This window comes from Myiozetetes cayanensis, unplaced genomic scaffold (assembly GCF_022539395.1).
Source record: "Myiozetetes cayanensis isolate MyiCay16 unplaced genomic scaffold, myiCay2020 scf3, whole genome shotgun sequence".
Classification (NCBI taxonomy): domain Eukaryota; kingdom Metazoa; phylum Chordata; class Aves; order Passeriformes; family Tyrannidae; genus Myiozetetes; species Myiozetetes cayanensis.
The window spans coordinates 70605120-70623976 of record NW_026087521.1 but is presented as its reverse complement, the minus strand read 5'-3'; the positions used below and the strand labels follow the sequence as shown (position 1 = coordinate 70623976).

The 18857-nt window shown below is 44.2% G+C and overlaps 1 protein-coding gene across 1 annotated transcript in view; it reads left to right on the top strand.

Moving 5' to 3' along the window:
• ITPR2 (inositol 1,4,5-trisphosphate receptor type 2) overlaps positions 1 to 18857 on the top strand; it is a 230833-nt gene that overhangs the window by 187450 nt on the left and 24526 nt on the right. Inside the window, 8 exon segments of the mRNA XM_050325375.1 lie at positions 1081 to 1206; positions 4336 to 4511; positions 5837 to 6001; positions 8169 to 8364; positions 10467 to 10559; positions 14208 to 14338; positions 15674 to 15839; positions 17139 to 17299. Coding sequence (XP_050181332.1) covers positions 1081 to 1206; positions 4336 to 4511; positions 5837 to 6001; positions 8169 to 8364; positions 10467 to 10559; positions 14208 to 14338; positions 15674 to 15839; positions 17139 to 17299 — 1214 coding nt within the window.

Below are 18857 nucleotides of genomic sequence, written 5' to 3'. Positions count from 1 at the left end.
TTAAATCTCAGCAGTCAGCAGTTTGAGGTTATCACAGTGAAATCTGAATGTTTGCCTAATCACCATTAAAGTCTGTTTAGACTAAAGCCCGAGACAGCCACTTGGAGTTGAAGGAGTCTGCTGTTCATAAAAAGTTAGCTGGTTGCTCTGCATACTTCCAGGAGGTTTTCAGTACTTTAAAACCTAATTAAAAGGGATCCATCATTGCACTGTTGCACACAGAATCCTGTTTTAAATGTTCATTTATGCATATTGTAGTGCAGTCACATACATGAAGTGCTTGACTGGGTCTTGGCACCCTCCGATTTTGTTCTCAGCCTTCGCGCTGAATCTTTGATGTGGCTCTGGACTCAAAAGTCTTAACCCTGTTTTGCCCTGTTTCCCTTTTTAGCCCTCTCTAACTAGGTTGTAGGTTCTTTGGAATATGGACTGTTTCTGTGTGTTTTGACAGCATTTACATATGGAGGTCGTGGCTTGTTTGAGTCCTTCTAAGCAGGAGGACAGAGCTGTTTGTCACCAGGTGACCTTGGACATCTGAGCATCACGCAGGAAACACTCAGCTTTTGCAGTACCAAACCCCAGTCAGACCAGATTTTATCTGCTTCCCAAAGCAGACCAAGATGTTTTCAGCCTGACAAAGGTTGGGAAAATACCAGAGTATCGGAAACTGTGCCTATTCCATCGTTCTTTGCATAATGTCAGCAGTGCTCTTGGTCCAGTTAGGTTATCTGGGTGACCCATTCTAGATCTTCTGGTTGACTGGCATTCAGAGTGCTAAAATCTACTTTTTGTGTGCCCTACAGTTTCATAGGCAGCTGAAAAGGCTCTGTTGCAAAATATCCAGCCCTAAAATCTTACCGGGGCAAAACTCCCATATATAAAATAAACTGTATTGTGATCTTTGGATTAAAAGCTCTGTTTGAAGCTATGTTTTATGGCAAATCTATGTTTAATGTTTGTGTATTTTAGTTAATTTTAAAGACCTACATTAATCTGTGTTTTTTAATTCCCTTCAGACCATTGCTGATTGAGTTTCTTCCTGCTTTCACTTCATTGATTGCTGCTCTTTTCCCTTTCTAGATAATCAAGCCCTGTTTTGGTTCTCCAGACACATCTCTCTCTGGGGGAGCATTTCCTTCAACCTTGCTGTGTTCATCAATTTAGCAGTTGCTCTCTTCTACCCTTTTGGAGATGATGGAGATGAAGGCAAGTGGAGTTTGGTTTTATTTTTCCTTTTAATTTTAGATGCTTTCATTTGTGAGGTTGACAAAGCAAACTGCATCTTCAGGTGCTGCAGAAGCCATCCTGTGTCTCCTGAGTAGGTGCCAGATGTTGTGTGAAACGTTGGTAGTTGATCTTCTGCGTTTCACGTGGCCCACGCAGTGTGGAATAAAACAGACAGAACATAAGCTGAAGATGATCTAGATGATCTCAGCTAATTTATTTATTTTTTTTTTAATATTGCCATATTGCAGTGTCATTCTGCACACACTCAGTCGCAGTTTCTGAAACGAAGCAGGATTCCTGGCAGCAGAGGGACAGAGATTCCTTAAAAGTCACCAAATTGAATGACTTGCAGCCTTGAAAACATATGGAATAGAATGATTTGAAAATAAGCTTTTTGGCAGTGTTGTTTATTGGGATAAAGGGGCATATCTGTTGCAGAGGACAAATGCATTATATAAAAATGTGCTTAAAACCTATGATTCTGTCTCTGCTTCATCCCATGTCACAGGAAATATTTAATGGAATTTATTGTTTGCTGTAAATGCAGCAGACTAGCAGGAGGCCTCTTCGAAGCCAAAACAAGCTTAATTGGGATAAAGGAGACTAAATAGTTCAGAATACTGGTAATGGGAGCAGAACCATTCACCTCTGGGTCTTTGATTCACGTCCAGTCCGGTCAGTAATGTGACTGAGAGTCACCTCTGTCTGATGGCATGTGAACTGGGCTGGTGGAAGCAATCCAGCTTCTAGTAGATACATGTGCTTTTCACAAACACCACAGCTGGCACGGGCAAGCATTCCTGTTGGCTGGCTGAACAGAAAGGCAGCAGATTCAAATAAACTGGCAGGGGCACCACGCTGCCCTCTCACCCCACGGGGTTGGTCTCTGCAGGTCACACCTCCACGGCCTCCTGTAGCAAAGCAAAGTTTGCAGGGCTGGGCCCTGGAAAAGGGAAGCATTTGTGCTCTCCTGTTTGTGAACTGAGGGAGTCACCAGGCAGTGCACACGTTCGAGCAGAGTGGAGGATGAGAGGAGAAGTAAAGAGTTAAAAAAAAGTAAACCTTTCAAGCGACTAAATTTTAGCTAATCTATCCTCATGGAAATCCTCTGGTCTGCAATCAGTAGATATTAATACTTATTTTGAACTGCAGATTTATACAGTATTAGTTTAAGTGGCCCCAGTAATCCTGTGATAGCACATTTCAGGAATCCAGTTCCAAGTGCTTGTAAAAGCCAGAGGGATTCCTGAGAAATAAACAATACATGTCACCAAATGGGATTAGCAGGTCGTGAGGCAGCCTCCTTAATTCCAGCCTCTTCCTCCACCAAGGCCTGACCTGACAGCTGGAGTTTGTCTCCCATTTTTCCTCTCCACTCTGCTTGAATCCACCTGTCTGAGGTGCCTGTGCTGAGCTAATCACCCAAAAATGCCGCCTTGTAGTAGGTACCTGCAGCTCTTATGTCACAGGACATAAGCAAAACTGTTCCAGCTGAAGACAGTGCCTGAAGGGAGCCCACAGAAAAGATGGAGAGAGACTATTGCCAAGGGCCTGGAGTGACAGGACAAGGGGGAACAGATTCAAACTGACAGAGAACAGGTTTAGATTGGATATTAGGGAGAAATTCTTCCCTGTGAGGGTGGGGAGGCCCTGGCACAGGTTGCCCAGAGAAGCTGTGGCTGCCCCATCCCTGGAAGTGTCCAAGGCCAGGTTGGATGGGGCTTGGAGCAACCTGGGCTAGTGGAAGGTGTCCCTGCCCATGTCAGGTGGTTGAAACTGGATGGTCTTTAAGGTCCCTTCCAACCCAAACCATTCCATGATTCCATGAAGACTCCTTGCCTCTTGAGTGCCTGTCTGCACGCTATTGGTACAGATCCTGCTATGTGAAATTGCTGGACCTGCAGCAGGGAAGAAGGAAAAGTGTTTGAAAGAATCACAGAGAACTTTGGCCTTACCTTTCAGATCCACTTGAAAGATATTTTTTAGGATCCATTAAAAGTTTCCAAATCTTTTTGGCGGAGAAATTTTCTGACAGAGGCGACCTTGAACCCCCCGCCGAGGATATAAACACTCCTGAACTTTGGAAAAGTTCGGATGCCATCTGAATGTTGAGGCCAGGGCCTCATCTCATTGTTTTCTAATCCCAGTGATGCTGCTCAGCTGTGCATCTGTTGCCAAAGAGATAGCATGATTGCTATTGTGAGTTTAGCTAAATTTTCTATTCCCTTCTCCCCCGTCACTGACCTCTCGGTTCATCCGATAACAATAGAAGTCAGTGTACAAGTGTGACAGTGCCCTGTGATCTGAATGTGCTTTTTATATCACAGCAACATGGTGTGTTTCCAGGGCTTTCAGCAGAGGAGAGAGGGGAAATTAGGGGCATCTCTCAAAACGCAGGGAGAGAGAGAGAGCCCGGAGCCAGCATCTCGCAGAGCAGCCGAGACCGGCTGTGCAGGCAGCGGCTCCCACGCCCTCGGGAGCTCGGCAGGACCTGGGACCCGCTGCCTTCCCGGGAGCGAGGCACGGCTATTCAGCTGCTCCCGGCCATGCAGATGCTGCCTGTCCCTGCCCAAATCCCCGCGGCTGCCTCCCGCTGCGGGAACAGCCTTGCTCCCGTGCAGAGGCGGAGGCTCCCGCTGCACACCCGCCAGCCGGGCGGGAGAAAGATGCTCTTCCAGCCGGGGCGCTTCGGTGCGGCTGGGGATGGAAACGTGGCACTGCAGCGCTGTGCTGCCCCCAGGACCGGCTGTTTTGCAGCTGAGCAATCACGGAATTAGAGCGGAGGAGCCCTAATGATCCCTGCAGAAGGGAGCTGATTAGCAGCTTGCTCCAGGAGGAGGGTAAACTGCTCCATCTCTGAGCAGTCCTTGGATTTTAATGGAAATGTCATTAGCTGCTCTTATTATTACCTGTGCAGAAATCAACAATGCTATGAGAATAATAGCTCTTGCTGCAATCAGGGCAAGTCGTGGTCAGCAGTTGCAGTGCATGAATCACGCTTTTGTTGAGATATATTGGCGGAGGAATTGATCTTTTGGGGCTGTTTCTTGGGGAAAAATGGAGTCTCCAGAGATGCCTGTCTCAAATCTCCCTTTCTCCTCTGCACAGGCACGCTCTCACCGTTGTTTTCCGTGCTCCTCTGGATAGCAGTGGCATTTTGTACAGCAATGCTGTTTTTCATCTCCAAGCCCGTTGGTATTCGCCCCTTTTTGGTGTCTGTTATTCTCAGGTCCATATATACCATAGGGCTCGGGCCTACCTTGATACTTCTTGGTGCTGCTAATGTAAGTACTTAAAAAGCAAGGGGAATTTCCCTTCCAGCAGAAGGAAAGATGTTTTAAAAACCCCTTTGATTAGAGCTGTGCGAAAACTTCTTTTTCTAGTTCACTGGTTAAGCCAAAAAAATAAATCATTTCTAGTCATCCTGAAACAGCAGTGTCAGCAAAGTGGGAAGCTACGAAAAAAAAAAAGCTCTTTTGGGTTTGTGCATATGCAAATATTTTAAAATCAAACCCAATATGAAATGTAAAGAAATATTGCTATATAAGGGCAATCAAATATTAAGTCATCTTAAAAGAATCATTTTCTCTACCAGTGCACTCAGCAATATTGACACCAATTTGTGATATGTTTCTGTGACCTTAAGTATATTTCTGAGAAGAAAAGCGTTTTCAAAATTAAAAATTCTCTCATCCCTTGGCCAGATCTCTTAACTTAGACATGAGTAATCTTGCATGCTTACTGAGCTTGGTGAGATACACAGTGGTGCTCTCAAGGCATCTCTTAGATTTCTGCCTGACTGCTACAGCTCTAACTCACCTCAGTATTGGGCTATTTGCCCCTAGTTCTGTGGGAATTTCACACACTTAAAACTACCCAGACATACAGTCGAAGGTCAAGGCAAGTAAACTGCTTGTCCATGTCAAATTTGGGAACAAAAAAGTATGCTGGGTCCTCATTGCTTGTCCTGGACTGCCAAACAGGTGAGGTTAGACCTCACCTTTTCACTCCTGCACTGCTGTTCAAGTGCAGGCAAAGCTCAGGAGCGAGGGAGAGTCTGATGCTGTTGCTTAAATGCTGTGCTTCAAAAATGCTCCCAGGTTTGGTTTTGTTGTTGTTGTTGTTGTTTTTAGGGAATTTATATTGAAAACCATGATCTGATGGAAACAGTAGATCTCACACACACACCCCCACACACCCCACACACTTTCTGTTGTGTTACTTTTGTTCTCTTTGTAGTAGCACTCCTAGCTGCTCTACCAGAGTCTAAACTCAAAATCGTTAGGAATTCACTCCCCAGTTGTTGGTTTGGTTTTTTTTTAATGCCTCATGACATTAATCCCACCCACCTACTCACTCAAGTTGTAGAAATAAATCACAATTTATAGAAATAAGTCAAAATGAGGCACAATGCAGTGTCAGAGAGCTGATGTCCTTCCACTTGCTCTCATGGGCTTGTTCCCAGCGCGCTGGATTCCTCACACCTCCCTTCAGCTGCCTAAAAGATGTGCATTTACTCAAACCAACAGGTAGGCAGCAATGCAAACAATAACCAACAGGGTATTTTCTGATGGAATAAACCTGGCCTTTGTTACCCGCTCCCCCACAGCTTTGTAACAAAATAGTGTTTCTGGTGAGCTTTGTTGGGAACCGTGGCACTTTCACCCGTGGCTACCGGGCGGTCATCATGGACATGGCTTTTCTCTACCACGTGGCGTACGTCCTGGTCTGCATGCTGGGCCTCTGCGTGCACGAATTCTTCTACAGTTTCCTGGTAAGTATGTGCTGCTGTGCAGGGGGAAAACTTTGCAAAAAATAGAAAATACCGTTACCCGTGCAGCTGTCTTCAATTTCTTCCTGACAATCAAGCCAAATCGTGGGTATTTTTAGCACGCCGTTGTGTCGCTGCCCCTCAGGAGCTGCTGGGTTTTTTGTTAGAACCTGTTCCTTGTTAGGACTTCTTTTATCTGCTTTAGAGTTGAAAGATTTGCCCCTTTCTTTTCAGACCCATCGTCATCGTCAAGCCCACTCCTTTCTCCCAGCTTTCCCCGTATTCTGTGCCCCTTGATCCTGTACCTTGTGTCAGTCGTGACATTTCTGGGACAGGAGTTGCCCGCTGGTGCGTGCATCATGTCTATACCAAAGTATCCCATTCCTCTCAGCCCTAATAAAATAAATAAAAAATTTAAAAAAAAAATGACTTGGGAAATGGGGATGGCATGCCTCTGGTGCAGCAGGGAGATCCATCACTTTAAATGTATCCCACTGCATTTTCTTTTGTTGCCATTACCCAGATGGAATGCCTTTTTATAACGTGATACAGGTGCAGTGAAAATGAATCACACAGAATTATGCTAAACTCCACTAACTGCTCCCTTCATGCTGAATAGCAGTGAAAGGTGTTTCACTGCTCTTGTTTTCTAATCCTGTTGCTCTGTACTGGATAGTGTGAAACTTGTAGGGAGACTGACTAAACTGTGGTTGTTTATATGGGTTTGCTTTCCTGTTGTATCTTTTTTTCTCAGCTTCCTGAATCGTGGTGAACTTCACCACCCAGCACTTCAGAGATGTGTTAAGGACACTAAAAATTGTCAGGGGTTCAGTGCTTAACTCTGGTTGAGCTCCTTTTTGAAATCAGACTTTCTGGATCTTGACATTAAAGTCTGCTTCAGAGTTTGGGCAGATTTCAAAGGAGTCAAGATTTGTGGCTGTAGCTGCAGGACCTTTTTCAAATGGATGTTAACTCTCCTGCTTAAAAATGCACAGCAAATTACCTGCTGTTCCTTCAATGAGTAAGGTGAACTCTGTCTTAAAATACTTTGCAAAGTGTCAAGTAGTTTAAGAAACATTTTATGGAGTTAGTTTTTCCAGTACCAGTGTCCATTATTCATGGACATTATAACTGTCCACGTTCCCACGTTCCTTCACGGTGTTCACTTACTAGTGGGTGAATCCTAAACTCTAATATTTGTTCTTCATTTAAATCTTTGCCTTGTATGGAATGAGTGATAACTGCCTTCCCTCTTTCTTCCTTTATTATTAATCCTTTCACAAGGCTGTGGATTTCAGCTCTTGTAAATTGGGGCTAATGCCTTCTTCTGTGGAACATTTTGATGAATCATAGTGTGTCACTTTACATCTGTAATCTGAGTGTTTTGAAGTGGAAATACATACATTATAGATAAGGTCCAAAGCACTACAGAATGTAAATAAAATTGTAAGACAAAAAAGTTATAGGTTCTTGTAAAGCTCCTGTCACATTTAATTGCTATTTTAAGCCTTTGGCATTTAAGGCAGTATTATTTTAATATGTACTTTTCTTTAAAGTTAAATGCCAGGAAAGATGTAGTGCAGGGTAAGGAAGAATAGAAGTTTTCTAGTTTTATACAAACAGTGCCATGAATTTGCTTTGACTTAAAAAGAGGTGGCTCTGATCCTTGTACATGTGAACAGCTTTTAAATGATGCCACGAGCTCAAAGAAACAGTTTACAGACATTTAATTACTTAATGTGTATGAGTGCAGTTTTGAGTTGCAACCCATAATAATAAACTATCAGATGGGAGATGAAAAATTAATTTGTAGGTATAGATCCATAATATAAAGACACTGTTTTTTAATTTTAATCTAGCCTGGGTTTGGACATGGGGAAACAATGGATCTTGTTGGTTGCTGTTACCCATGTCTGGATCAGGCTCGTGCTTACTTTGTGACTTTTGGTTTTGCTGTAATTTATCTTAAACCCTGAAGTTCTGTGTTTGTTTTACTCCTCCACAAGTGTGCCCAGGTCCCACTGAAATCAGTGGGAATCGTGGCTTTGTGATGCCGGGAACATAGAACCCAGCTCAGTACATGTTTCAGTAGTTCAGATTGTTTTCCTATGTAACATCCATATATTGCCTCATTTGTATTCATTTTTCCTCTACTCTGTGCCTTTCCCAGCTGTTTGATCTGGTGTACAGGGAAGAGACATTGTTAAATGTGATAAAAAGTGTTACCCGGAATGGTCGTTCAATTATCCTCACTGCAGTGCTGGCACTTATCCTGGTTTATCTCTTCTCCATCATTGGCTTCCTCTTCCTGAAGGATGACTTTATCATGGAGGTCGACAGGTTGAAAATCAGGACCCCTGCTGCAGGTATGGGGTTTTTTTTTTATATTAGAATTTGCTCCCAGTGTATCCCTTTTCTGTCTGCCTAACCTAACTTTCACCTAAGGACATCAAATTGCTTTATTTGTGCCTGTGGGAGCAGAACTAATTCCATATACCTTGGCACCCAATTAAGTCTCTGTGTAAAATTGAATGTGTATATGGTTGTTTTAGGCTGGGTTTATTTGTTGGGATACTGCAGTCTAACACCTTTGATTTTTAATGTTTGCTTTTCAAACTCGCAATAACGTTAAAAAAAAACCACAACAACTCTTATTTCCTGATTATTTGGAAAGTGGATTCTGTTGGTTCTCATCCCTCCTTAAAAGCAGCTCATAGTAATTTCTGTGTACTACATGAGGCATGTGATCTTAACATGTTCAGTAGCTGTATTCATTTGATTACTTTTTAAGCTTCATCCAGCAGAAGTTTATTACAGGATTCACACGTCTACTGATAGGAGGTTTCCTGGAGCATCTTTTAAATTTAGTGTGTATTTCTTATCATTATTGTATAATCCTGGCTTTGGTAAAATCATTGGGAGGTTTTTAACCGGTTTTAAAAAGGCCAGAATTCCAGCTTTCTGGCGTAAGAGGTTTTACCAACGTGAATGGAGAGTTTTTGGTAGAAAAGAGCCGGGTCTGTTCTGTTGAGCACTTTGTATGTGCTGCCAACCAGCCTGCTGGGAGCATGGGCAGAGAAGTAACTGTCTGCATAGAAATACCTGAGAACAGCTTGTGATTAAATTCCTAAGGGCATGATTTTCCCCAAGCTTGAGCTCTTCAGACTTGCACACAAGCACGGAACAACTGGTGGGATCCAGCTCGGACTGTGTGCGCTCGGTGTTCGCCAGCCTTTCCCTAAAGTTGTTATTTCAGGATTTAAAGCACACAAACAAGGCAAAGGTCATTCGAGACTCATGGGCATGGTGTTCTTATATAGCTGGTTTGATACCATATGGAAAAAAAAAAAAAAGGAAACCCGACAGATTTCTTTAACATACCATAATTTTTTTTTTTTTTGGCCACTGATCATCCTTTAAGGGCTAAGTTGGCTTATATTTGACTTATTATTCATTTCTGGGACAGAATTTATGGTGTGCAGTTTCATTTCAGAGGTGGTTGTGACCATGTTTGTGAGAGGTGAGGCTGCACACAGCACTGGTCCGATCCGGTGCAGGAGCTCCTGTGTAGCTCGCGTTGCTCCCGTCGAGTTCTTGGCAGATTTTTGCGGTGTGGGTATGTTCTTGCTGGCTTCATACACTGCCATTTCTGATCAAAAAAAAAAAAAACTCATCAGGAAAATATGCTGACTGCATACTGATTGGAACACTGTGCTTCCCAGGACAAGTGCTTTAAATTTTTTCTTTATAAAGTAGCAGAAAGGGAAAGTCAGAGTGCGTGTTTTCTCCCTTACACATGTTGTCTTAATCTGTTACTTTGGTTGTATGATCTTGCCTTCTTTTTTTTTTTTTCCCCTTAAACCTTTTTGTACCTCTGATTTGAAATGCAGAAAATTGTTGAAGATGCACAAGATAAAATTGGCTTGATAAAATCAAGCTGATGTACACATTTACCCTCCTTGGGAATGTTAAATTAGTGTTTTACACAAACCCATACATATTTACAAATGAGTACAAACTGTGTTATAATCCTTGAAAACTCTTAAATATTCTACATTCAGGATGACTGAACATCAGCTTGGTGTCCTTCTTGTCAGCTTTTGTGAATAATTTATCTAATGGTTTTAAAACTGACATTATTTTCATATCTGACAGTTGTTTCATGCTTTGAATATATTTTGTTCTAACCAGAAGCAGCAGCATTTGATGTAGATTCATTAATTTCAGGAGATGAAATGGGAATAGCTGTGATATACAGTAAATATAAAAACTGTGTTTTTGTTCACTGTGATTGCTTTGAGCTGTTGAGGCAAACTCTTTGAGGAAGGAGGAACTGGTGGTATAATTTGTGCTGTTTTTCTCTCTTAACTTTCCAACTCAGTGATGATTCGCTTCTAGAAAATAATGATTTAAAACTTAACATCAGTGTGATACCTGTCTTTTTGTCAACATCCTGCTCTTCCCACAGGTATTGGTGAAGTCCCCACTACAACCTTGACATCAATGATGAGAGCCTGTCCAAAAGAGAACTGTTCCACAAGCATCCCACTTATTAACCCAGGTTTGTACAGAAGTTCCCTCAGGCTGATGATCAGTTAGAACCGAGGGATCCTTGGCAGTGTTCAAAGCCAGGCTGGATGGGGCTCTGAACAACCCGGTCTGGTGGAAGGTGCCCCTGCCCATGGCAGGGTGGGTTGGACCAAGATGATCTTTAAAGGTCCCATCCAACCCAAACCATTCTAGGATTCTGTAATTTAAGTATTACTATTGCAGGGACTTTTGCTTGTGTGTGAGAAGCGATGATCGTCGTCGTGAGCCAGAAGTGCTCAACTCCTGCAAGGCTTGGAGCTGAGCTGGCAGCTTGCTATTAATGGGAGTGCTTCCCACACCTGATTTCCAAATGCACTGACATTAATTTTGTTATTAAAAGAGCCTGCTGAATCATTATGCCTGAACGTACAGGTTGCTTCGTGCCAAGTGACTTAGAGAAAAAAGCTTGCTGCTTTATCATCTGCAGCATCCTCTCCTGCACACACTGAGCCGCTCTTAGATCCATTTAGGGCCACATAAGTTGATTTTCGTGGTGTAGCACATATATCAGCAAGCTTTTGTGTGCTCTTTCTTCGTACATCTAGGCCAAGGCTGTAGTGGAGCCATAAAACCTAAGAATCCAGGTGCAAGAATGTCTGTCTCCCAGCCTGTTCACGTGGCACAGTCTCACTGTGGTGGTTGGTCTTTCACTCCAGATATTTAAGCTTGTTTTAGTGTGTTGTGGCCTTTGCAGTGGAGGTGTGTGCACAGTGGTTGGTCCAGAGGCTTAAAGCATTTATTGCCACAGTTGCCTGTGGTTGCTGGGGGCTGAAACTGAGGGCATAAATGGTCCCTTCCTGCCCTGTGTGCCAGTACAACGCTGTTTCATAAGCCTTATTCTTCCACCACTAATTTCTGAGTTTTTAGGATCAAAGGCTTCAGGGAGAGGGTTATAAAAGTAGGCTTTTTCTCCCCAGCTGGTGTGTAAACAGGCCTCATAAACAACATGGGAAGCTGTCTGACTAGATAGAGAAAACAGTCTAAGAGCTATTGGCAAAGCTGCTGCATTCAAAGAGTAATCAATCAGTCAAAAGAGACGCAGTGTGGCTTTTGCCAAGCTCTTTAAATGATAGAAATCTCACATTTCTTATTGTTCGGGTCCTGCTCCTTTAAAATCAAACCATAACGACAGGGAGCTGTACAAGACATCTAAGGGCACTGTCAATTAATCTTGGAGAAATTTTATTTATCCAGTAACATTAAAAAACCCAGCATTCAGCAAGAAGAGTGATCCACGTGGGCACTGGTGTGTCTCACCTGCCTGCGTGGTCAGGAGCCAGGTAGCTGTGGGCTGTCAGATGAGGCTGTTTGAGGTAAATCTCCCTCTCATCCCACTTCCTGCCCTGTGAATTAACATTGTGGGGTGGCCTTAGTGCTTAACCTGCTCTGCCTTTGAATTAAACTTAATCAGAAGACAGCCAGCCTAATGCTGTCCAACCACTCATGGGACACTCGCCAGGCTGGAGCTGGTTGCAAATAAACACCCCTGAACCTCAATTAATGTCAGTGTTGGGTCCTTAGCAACAATTCACTCTACAGATCCACTCCTTTCTTTCAAATATGGCGATGGTTGGTGACTAGGGGGGCTGATCCTGGGTTGTGTGTGAGTGCTGCTGAGCAGCAGAGGCAGAATTGGCTCCCCCATTGAAGGCAGCCCTTGTTACTCCACATCTGGGAGTGGAAATAAGATAGAGAAATGGATGTCTGTGCACTCCTCACAGCCTACATTGCTGCACTATAGGTTTCTGCCAGCTTTGGGCTGTCTGCTGTGTGATTCTTTGGCAAAGATCTTGCAACCCGAGCCCTCCCTTCTGGGTGCCATGCGGGATGCTGACTCTGTGTTGCAAGGTGTGCCAGTCAGGTGATGCATCTTGCATCTCTCTGAAGCCTGGGCTTGCTCTGAATGTGCATCCCAGTGGACATGGAGAGTCGTGTGTTAGGATTACTGGTAGATAATTCTCTGATGTTGCAGCTTCCACTTCCCAGCCCTGGTTTGTCCTCGCTGTTCACCGGAATCTGATCATCTGTTGTTCCCAGCACCTGACTTGTGAACAGTGAAAATATTGTAGCTACCTAAAGGAAGCAGAAGCTGTGGCTTTTATCAAGGCTTTTAATTTGTGTTGCGGATGGCCACCTTCTCAAGCACAGATTTTGGCTCTGAAAAAAAAGATAGAGTATTGTTTGGAAGGAGGAAGTAAAGCAAAAATTAGTTGATACGATGAAAATCACTGTGCTGGTAAAAAAATTCCAGATATGACAGGATAAAAAAAGGTTTCTTGCTTCAATCCTTTCAGTTTCAATATTTAAGCAGTTACTTTTAAATCTGGAATTCCTAGTCATAGTAATGTCTTTAGTGACCATATAGTTTAACAGGAGGTCTTTCCTGATGTCTGCTTTTGCTTTTCTTTTTGCTCAGAGTTCCTTGAATCAGGAGTTGTTTCTCAATTAATTTGCTTGCAGAGCAGAAGCAGTGGTGGCAAGAGCAGCAGATGCCAGCACTGTTGTGCACATCCCAGTCATGGGATGCGTGCCCCACAATTTGGGGACCCCATGTCTTAAATCCAAATTACTTGTCCGTAATGTGAGTGCGTTCAGTCAATTCAATTTGTCCAAGTCTACCCCAGTGCCCCAGCTGATGTGGTGGTTTGGGGCTGTTAAATATGGGTTACAGTCAACTATCACAGCGGGATGTTGTTATTTATTAAATTATGTTACAGTGAGTGCGTGAAGCAAACCAAGTGTGAATCGCTGTCTTAAGCGAGCGTGTCCCTAAAGAGAAAGGGAGGCAGGAGAAATGGCAATCACAGCCCTGACCCCTCAGTGCAAGCCAGCAGGACACATGGAACAACTCAAGCAGAGCTCTTCAAAGGGAGGCTGTTGATGCAGCCCCAGCATGGGAGCGAAGTGCGTGGTGGGAGGAATTCTGGCCAGTGCGGACAAAATCCCCCCGGGGAACTGGTGTTCCAGCCCAGCTCCTCTGCACGTTCAGACATCTCCTGCACAATAGTACCCTCTGTGGCTCAGCCAAAACCAAGCAGCAGCTCTGCAGCAGAGATAAGAATAGAATCCAAGTTTTCAGGCTGAGGTCAGGGAGAGCCTTTCATTTAATGTGTATCAGACCCGTGTGCTGGTGGAAAGATCGTGGACAGATTTACTCATCCAGAAGCCAGCCCCTCCTTAATGGTTCGAAATGCTAACATGACTTGGCCTGTGCATATGAGTAGGTAGAGGGATGATTTCACAGGAAGACAATCCCTTCACAAATGTGCTTCTAATTCTGTGTTTATATCGCTTCTCCTCTATGCGTTTTTAGGAGGCCCAGTGAAACCAGTGGGAGCACTGCCATGAGAAGGGGTGCTGCCACGAATAGAGGTGGCAGCTCTGGGACATTAACAGCAGCTCTGGTGGGATTTTCTCCATCTCTCTCCAGGCTGAGTATGCCTGGTGTGCCTAAGTGTGTCGGCAGCAGCGACGTTCACAGGGGTGGGGATGATCAGTGGAGTTCTAACTGAGGAATATGAAAGGCAGATGTGCATTGCATCTGCTTTCTGCAACAGAGAGCTGTGGCTTTGCTTGGTGAGTGATGTGACTCCTAAAGCTGCCGCTCTCCTGCCTGCAGGTGAAGAGGAGGAGGAGGATGGAATAGAAAGGACCTGTGACACCCTGCTCATGTGCATCGTGACCGTGCTAAACCAAGGCCTGAGGAATGGTGGTGGTGTGGGAGACGTGCTCAGGAAGCCTTCCAAAGATGTAAGTGTTTTGGCTGAGGAAGTGCACTGCTCCCTGTGCATCTCCTGACTGCCAAAGTCAATTTTTGGAGGTTATAGACAGTATTTGTATCTAGTCTGGTCTCTTGTCACACTGTTGATTTATCCATGTAATTTTTAAATCCCAGATGGAATGTTTAATGGGAAGAGCTAAGCTTGGTGTGATGATGATACTTGAAGAAAGGAACTCTAGGTAGTTGTTTACCCCTTCTGGAAAACTGAAGCTTATCATAACCTTCCAAGCACTGCTAATAAGTCAGCCCTGTGAGGCACATCTGGAGTGCTGTGTCCAGTCCTGGGCTCCTCAGGACAAGAGGGACATGGAGCTCCTGGAGCAGATTCAACAGAGGCTGCAGAGATGGTTCAGGGACTGGAGCATCTCTCTGAGGGGGAAAGGCTGAGGGAGCTGGGGCTGTTCAGCCTCCAGAGGAGACACTGAGAGGGGACCCCATCCATGTGTGTCAGGGGCTGCAGGGAGGGGGCAGAGGATGGCCCAGGCTTTTAAAATGGATTAATTGATAAATATATGTCAAGACCCTCCACTGAGTCACATAATGTGTATTTTTAGCTTATGTTCCATGGCATCTGCCCTGGAATAGGTCCTGTTGTTTACTTGCACTCAGATAGCGTGAATGTCAAAACAGAATTCTGTATATCATGGCATATGTCGTGTTCCATAAGTTTCCTCAAAAATTCAGTTCATTTGAGGACTTCCCTTAATATTTAGGTGGGTTTATGTGTTTTTATTTAGGTTCAAAAAGAACATCACAAATAAAGGCAAAGCAGCACTTTGCTTGATGAGCCACACCATAACACAAGGATGTGTTATAAATAAATTAACAAGTAGGATCTCAGCAGGGCTTGCAAGAGTCCAGAGACAAATAACTGGGATCTGGATGGAAGAGCTTCCTGTGCTGGTGATAGAAGTCTAGGTCCTACCTCACAGCCTGGGAGGTTCTTCATGAAGAAAAGTTTATCCCCATGAAATCTGTAAACACTTAAGACTTTGAAAATTACCCTTTCCACTTAGCAGCTCTTTAAGGCTAATTATATTAAAGCACTTCCCAAAGGCTAATACTGTTATCCCAATGAATGTGTGGGAAACTGGAGAAATCTGGTGACTTCTAAGTCAGGGTAATGGGGAAGAAAAGGTCTGGGGTTTTATGCCTCTGTAGCCCCTCTCTATTTCTGAGAGTAAGGCTAGCAGAATTTGGCATATGAAAAGAAAGATTTGCTTTGCCTGAGCTAATGTGAAAATGTTGTTTAATATTTTAGAGCTCTGCTATTTTTATATCTTATTGCAACCTTATTGTTGCAGGAGCCCTTGTTCGCTGCACGAGTTGTTTATGATCTTCTGTTTTACTTCATTGTCATAATTATTGTTCTAAACCTGATCTTTGGAGTCATCATTGATACGTTTGCTGATCTCAGGAGTGAAAAGCAGAAAAAGGAGGAGATACTAAAGACAACCTGTTTCATCTGTGGTAGGTGCTCCTGATTTATTGAGATATTTGATGGGGAAAGGAGTGAAAATGAAATATTTCTCAATAAATAAAGTGTGAGTCTAAGGGGTGGTTATCTCCTACAAGGAAGTCTGTAAAAATGCCAGGGTTTGATTCCAAATTTATTCCCTCTCAGTAGGAGAAAGATTTGGTTTATGAATCAAAAGCCAGCTTTGCTAAGAGGTGGCTTCACAGTCTCCACCCCGAATCTGAGGGAGAAGAGCTGTGTCTCACACTTGCATCATCACCACTAATGGAGATGGTGCAGCTGCTGACTTTATTTCACAAAGCGTGATGCAGATGAAAGTACAGATTGCTATTTCACAGCACAGTGCATTCCAGAAGGGTAACAACAGCAGAATCTGCCTGTTTCAGAAGGTGATATGAAACAGGGGACAAGAAAAAATTCAGTGAAAATCAACCCCACAAAGCCCATGGATAAATCACGCTTATTCTGACGTGCACTCACAAAGAGGGCACACCTTCACTCCCCTAGGGGACCTCAGAAATACCTGATTCTTTGTAGGCTGGGTGTTGTTTCCATGGTTGTACTGACAGGGATGAATGCTGTGCAGAGCACAACATCTTTAGTGTCTTTAGCACAACATCTTTGTGGAAGCCTCCACAAGAGATCCAGGGAGAAAAGCACATTGCTGAGTCCTGTCCTTCCTCACCCTGTTACTCTTCAGAGATTTGACCCGTGACAGGGAGAAACCAAAACATTTCTTACGACTACAGCTCTGTAAGGACAGTGTGAGTTCAAAGCTGCAGAGACTCACCCTCTCTGCCAGGCTTAGGCACACAAACAATCCCACCCCAGCTTAAGTGGGACTGTTCATATGCTTGATGCTAAAAGTGTGCATAAATCTTTGGAAGATCGGGACCTGGACTGCACACTGTGGTCTTACCAATATCCATCTAGAGAGAGGCAGAGCCAACACTTGTAAAAGCACTTTACAGCCCTCAGCATATGAGGCACTGTGAAACTGTAACATATTTATTATATTGTTGTTGTTATTAAGAGGAAATATCACAAAAGAGGATAAATGCTGCGCTGAAAGACTTCTGTCAGGAGTGCCTTCTGGCCTGGTGTTTGTTGCCTGGCAGTTACTGTATGCAGTTATAGCTTTTAAATTAAGCTCCTTCAAATTTATGGTCCTTTAAATTAAGTTAGGTCCCTTTCTCTCTAACATATTTAACAGATTTGAGTATTTTTATGTTGAAATTTATTTTTTGGCTTTACGTTCGTGTCTTTTTTTTTTTTTTTTTTTTCTTTTGCAGGACTGGAGAGAGACAAATTTGATAACAAGACCGTTTCGTTTGAGGAGCACATAAAGTCAGAGCACAACATGTGGCATTATTTGTACTTTATAGTCCTTGTCAAAGTCAAAGATCCGACTGAATACACCGGCCCGGAGAGCTACGTGGCGCAGATGATTGTGGTGAGTCAATTTGGGCACGTGCTTTGTGCAACTGAGAGATGCTCCTTGCTGCTAGAGCAGGGAGTACCTTTCTTTTTCCCCCCCCACCTCTCTCTGAATAATAGGAGGCATCGATCTGTGTTTTTAAAGATCTTTTCACGTGCCTCAGTCTGTGACAGAGCCTGATCTTAACCGTAGTGAAAAGGATGGAGGGCGCAGGCCGCAGTCTCCGGTTTGGCGGCCGTGCTCTCATGCTCTGTGGGTTCTGCTGCCTCATTAGCCAAACCCGGGGCAGGAGATGCATCACAACATCTGCTGCTGCTCCGGCTTTGTCCAGTATCCCTGGGCTGCTGTCCAGAAAAATAACATCTCCTGCTGAACACTGAAGCACAGGGTCAGCGTTGAGGGCTAGCGCTTTTCTCCTATGACTGCTCTGAACAAGCTGTTGAAAAGACCAAGAAGAGCAGCTGCAGGGATTTGAAGAGCTACAGAAACTGCCTCTTGAAGCAGGGAGAGTATGACTTGGACTCAGAGAGAGAAATGTGATGACACTGGGGCAGAGAGATGTTTGATTGCGTTTCGTTTCGAGCCTGCTACCAAAGAGGGTTCATTCTGGTGAGTGAGAAGGATGGATCATCAAGACTGCCTGGCTCGGGGCTTCATTTTTGAGGAATTCTTCCCGTCTGCTGGGATATTCTGGTGCAGCATTTCCTTCCTGTGGACTTCCTGGCAGGTATTGCACTGCTCAGGGCCTGTGCCAGGGTCTGTGGTTGCAGAGCTGGCACATGTCTGAGCCCCAGAGGAGGGTGTAACCGAACATGCATCAGGCTTTGCTGTTTATGCATTTCTGGAGCCACATTTCTTATTAGAGCGTCTATCCTGTTCTCCCTCATCAGGCCTTTGACTGGACATAGTACCCAGCCTCATTATTGAGATGCTGGGCGCCCTTTTAGTCCTCATTTTAGCCAAGGGGAAGATTCTTCTCCTTTAACTTCAGCTGTCTTCACGTCAGGCACCTGCATTCAATCGATCCCAGCTCCCTGCCTTGTCAGCGCAGGGAGCTGGGTTATTTATCCTGCCTTCAGATGGGTGTCTGGGAGAGCTGGGGTGACTCACCTTTCTCACTCCACTGAGAGCCTAAATGGTTAGTTTAGACAAGATGCCTAATTGGGAGCTGGCTGAAATGAGAAGAGATGACTCCCAAGCACCGTGCGGGCTTACGCAGAGCTTGCCTTGAAGAACCCACATTAGTGGAATGGCTCATGTTTAGACAGGAGTGTGTGCTTGACTGCTTGGAGCTGCTGTAAGTGCTGTTATCCCTCCATGGGAAAGTGGTGTGGCAGGCAATGTGCTCAGGTACAGAGGAACAGCCTGTGTCCATCACTTCTGAACCGTCAATCTCATCGCCCAGCTCAGGGCATTTAATTTACAGTGTGTGCAGTAATGGGTCTACACTTCTGCAGTGTGATGGCAGAGAGAGAAAACCTAAACCAAAACCTAAACCAAATCCTTACAGCCCCTGTAGCGTTGCAAGAGATTATTCACAGTGGCAAGTTGTCCTGTGACACGTGAAAATATT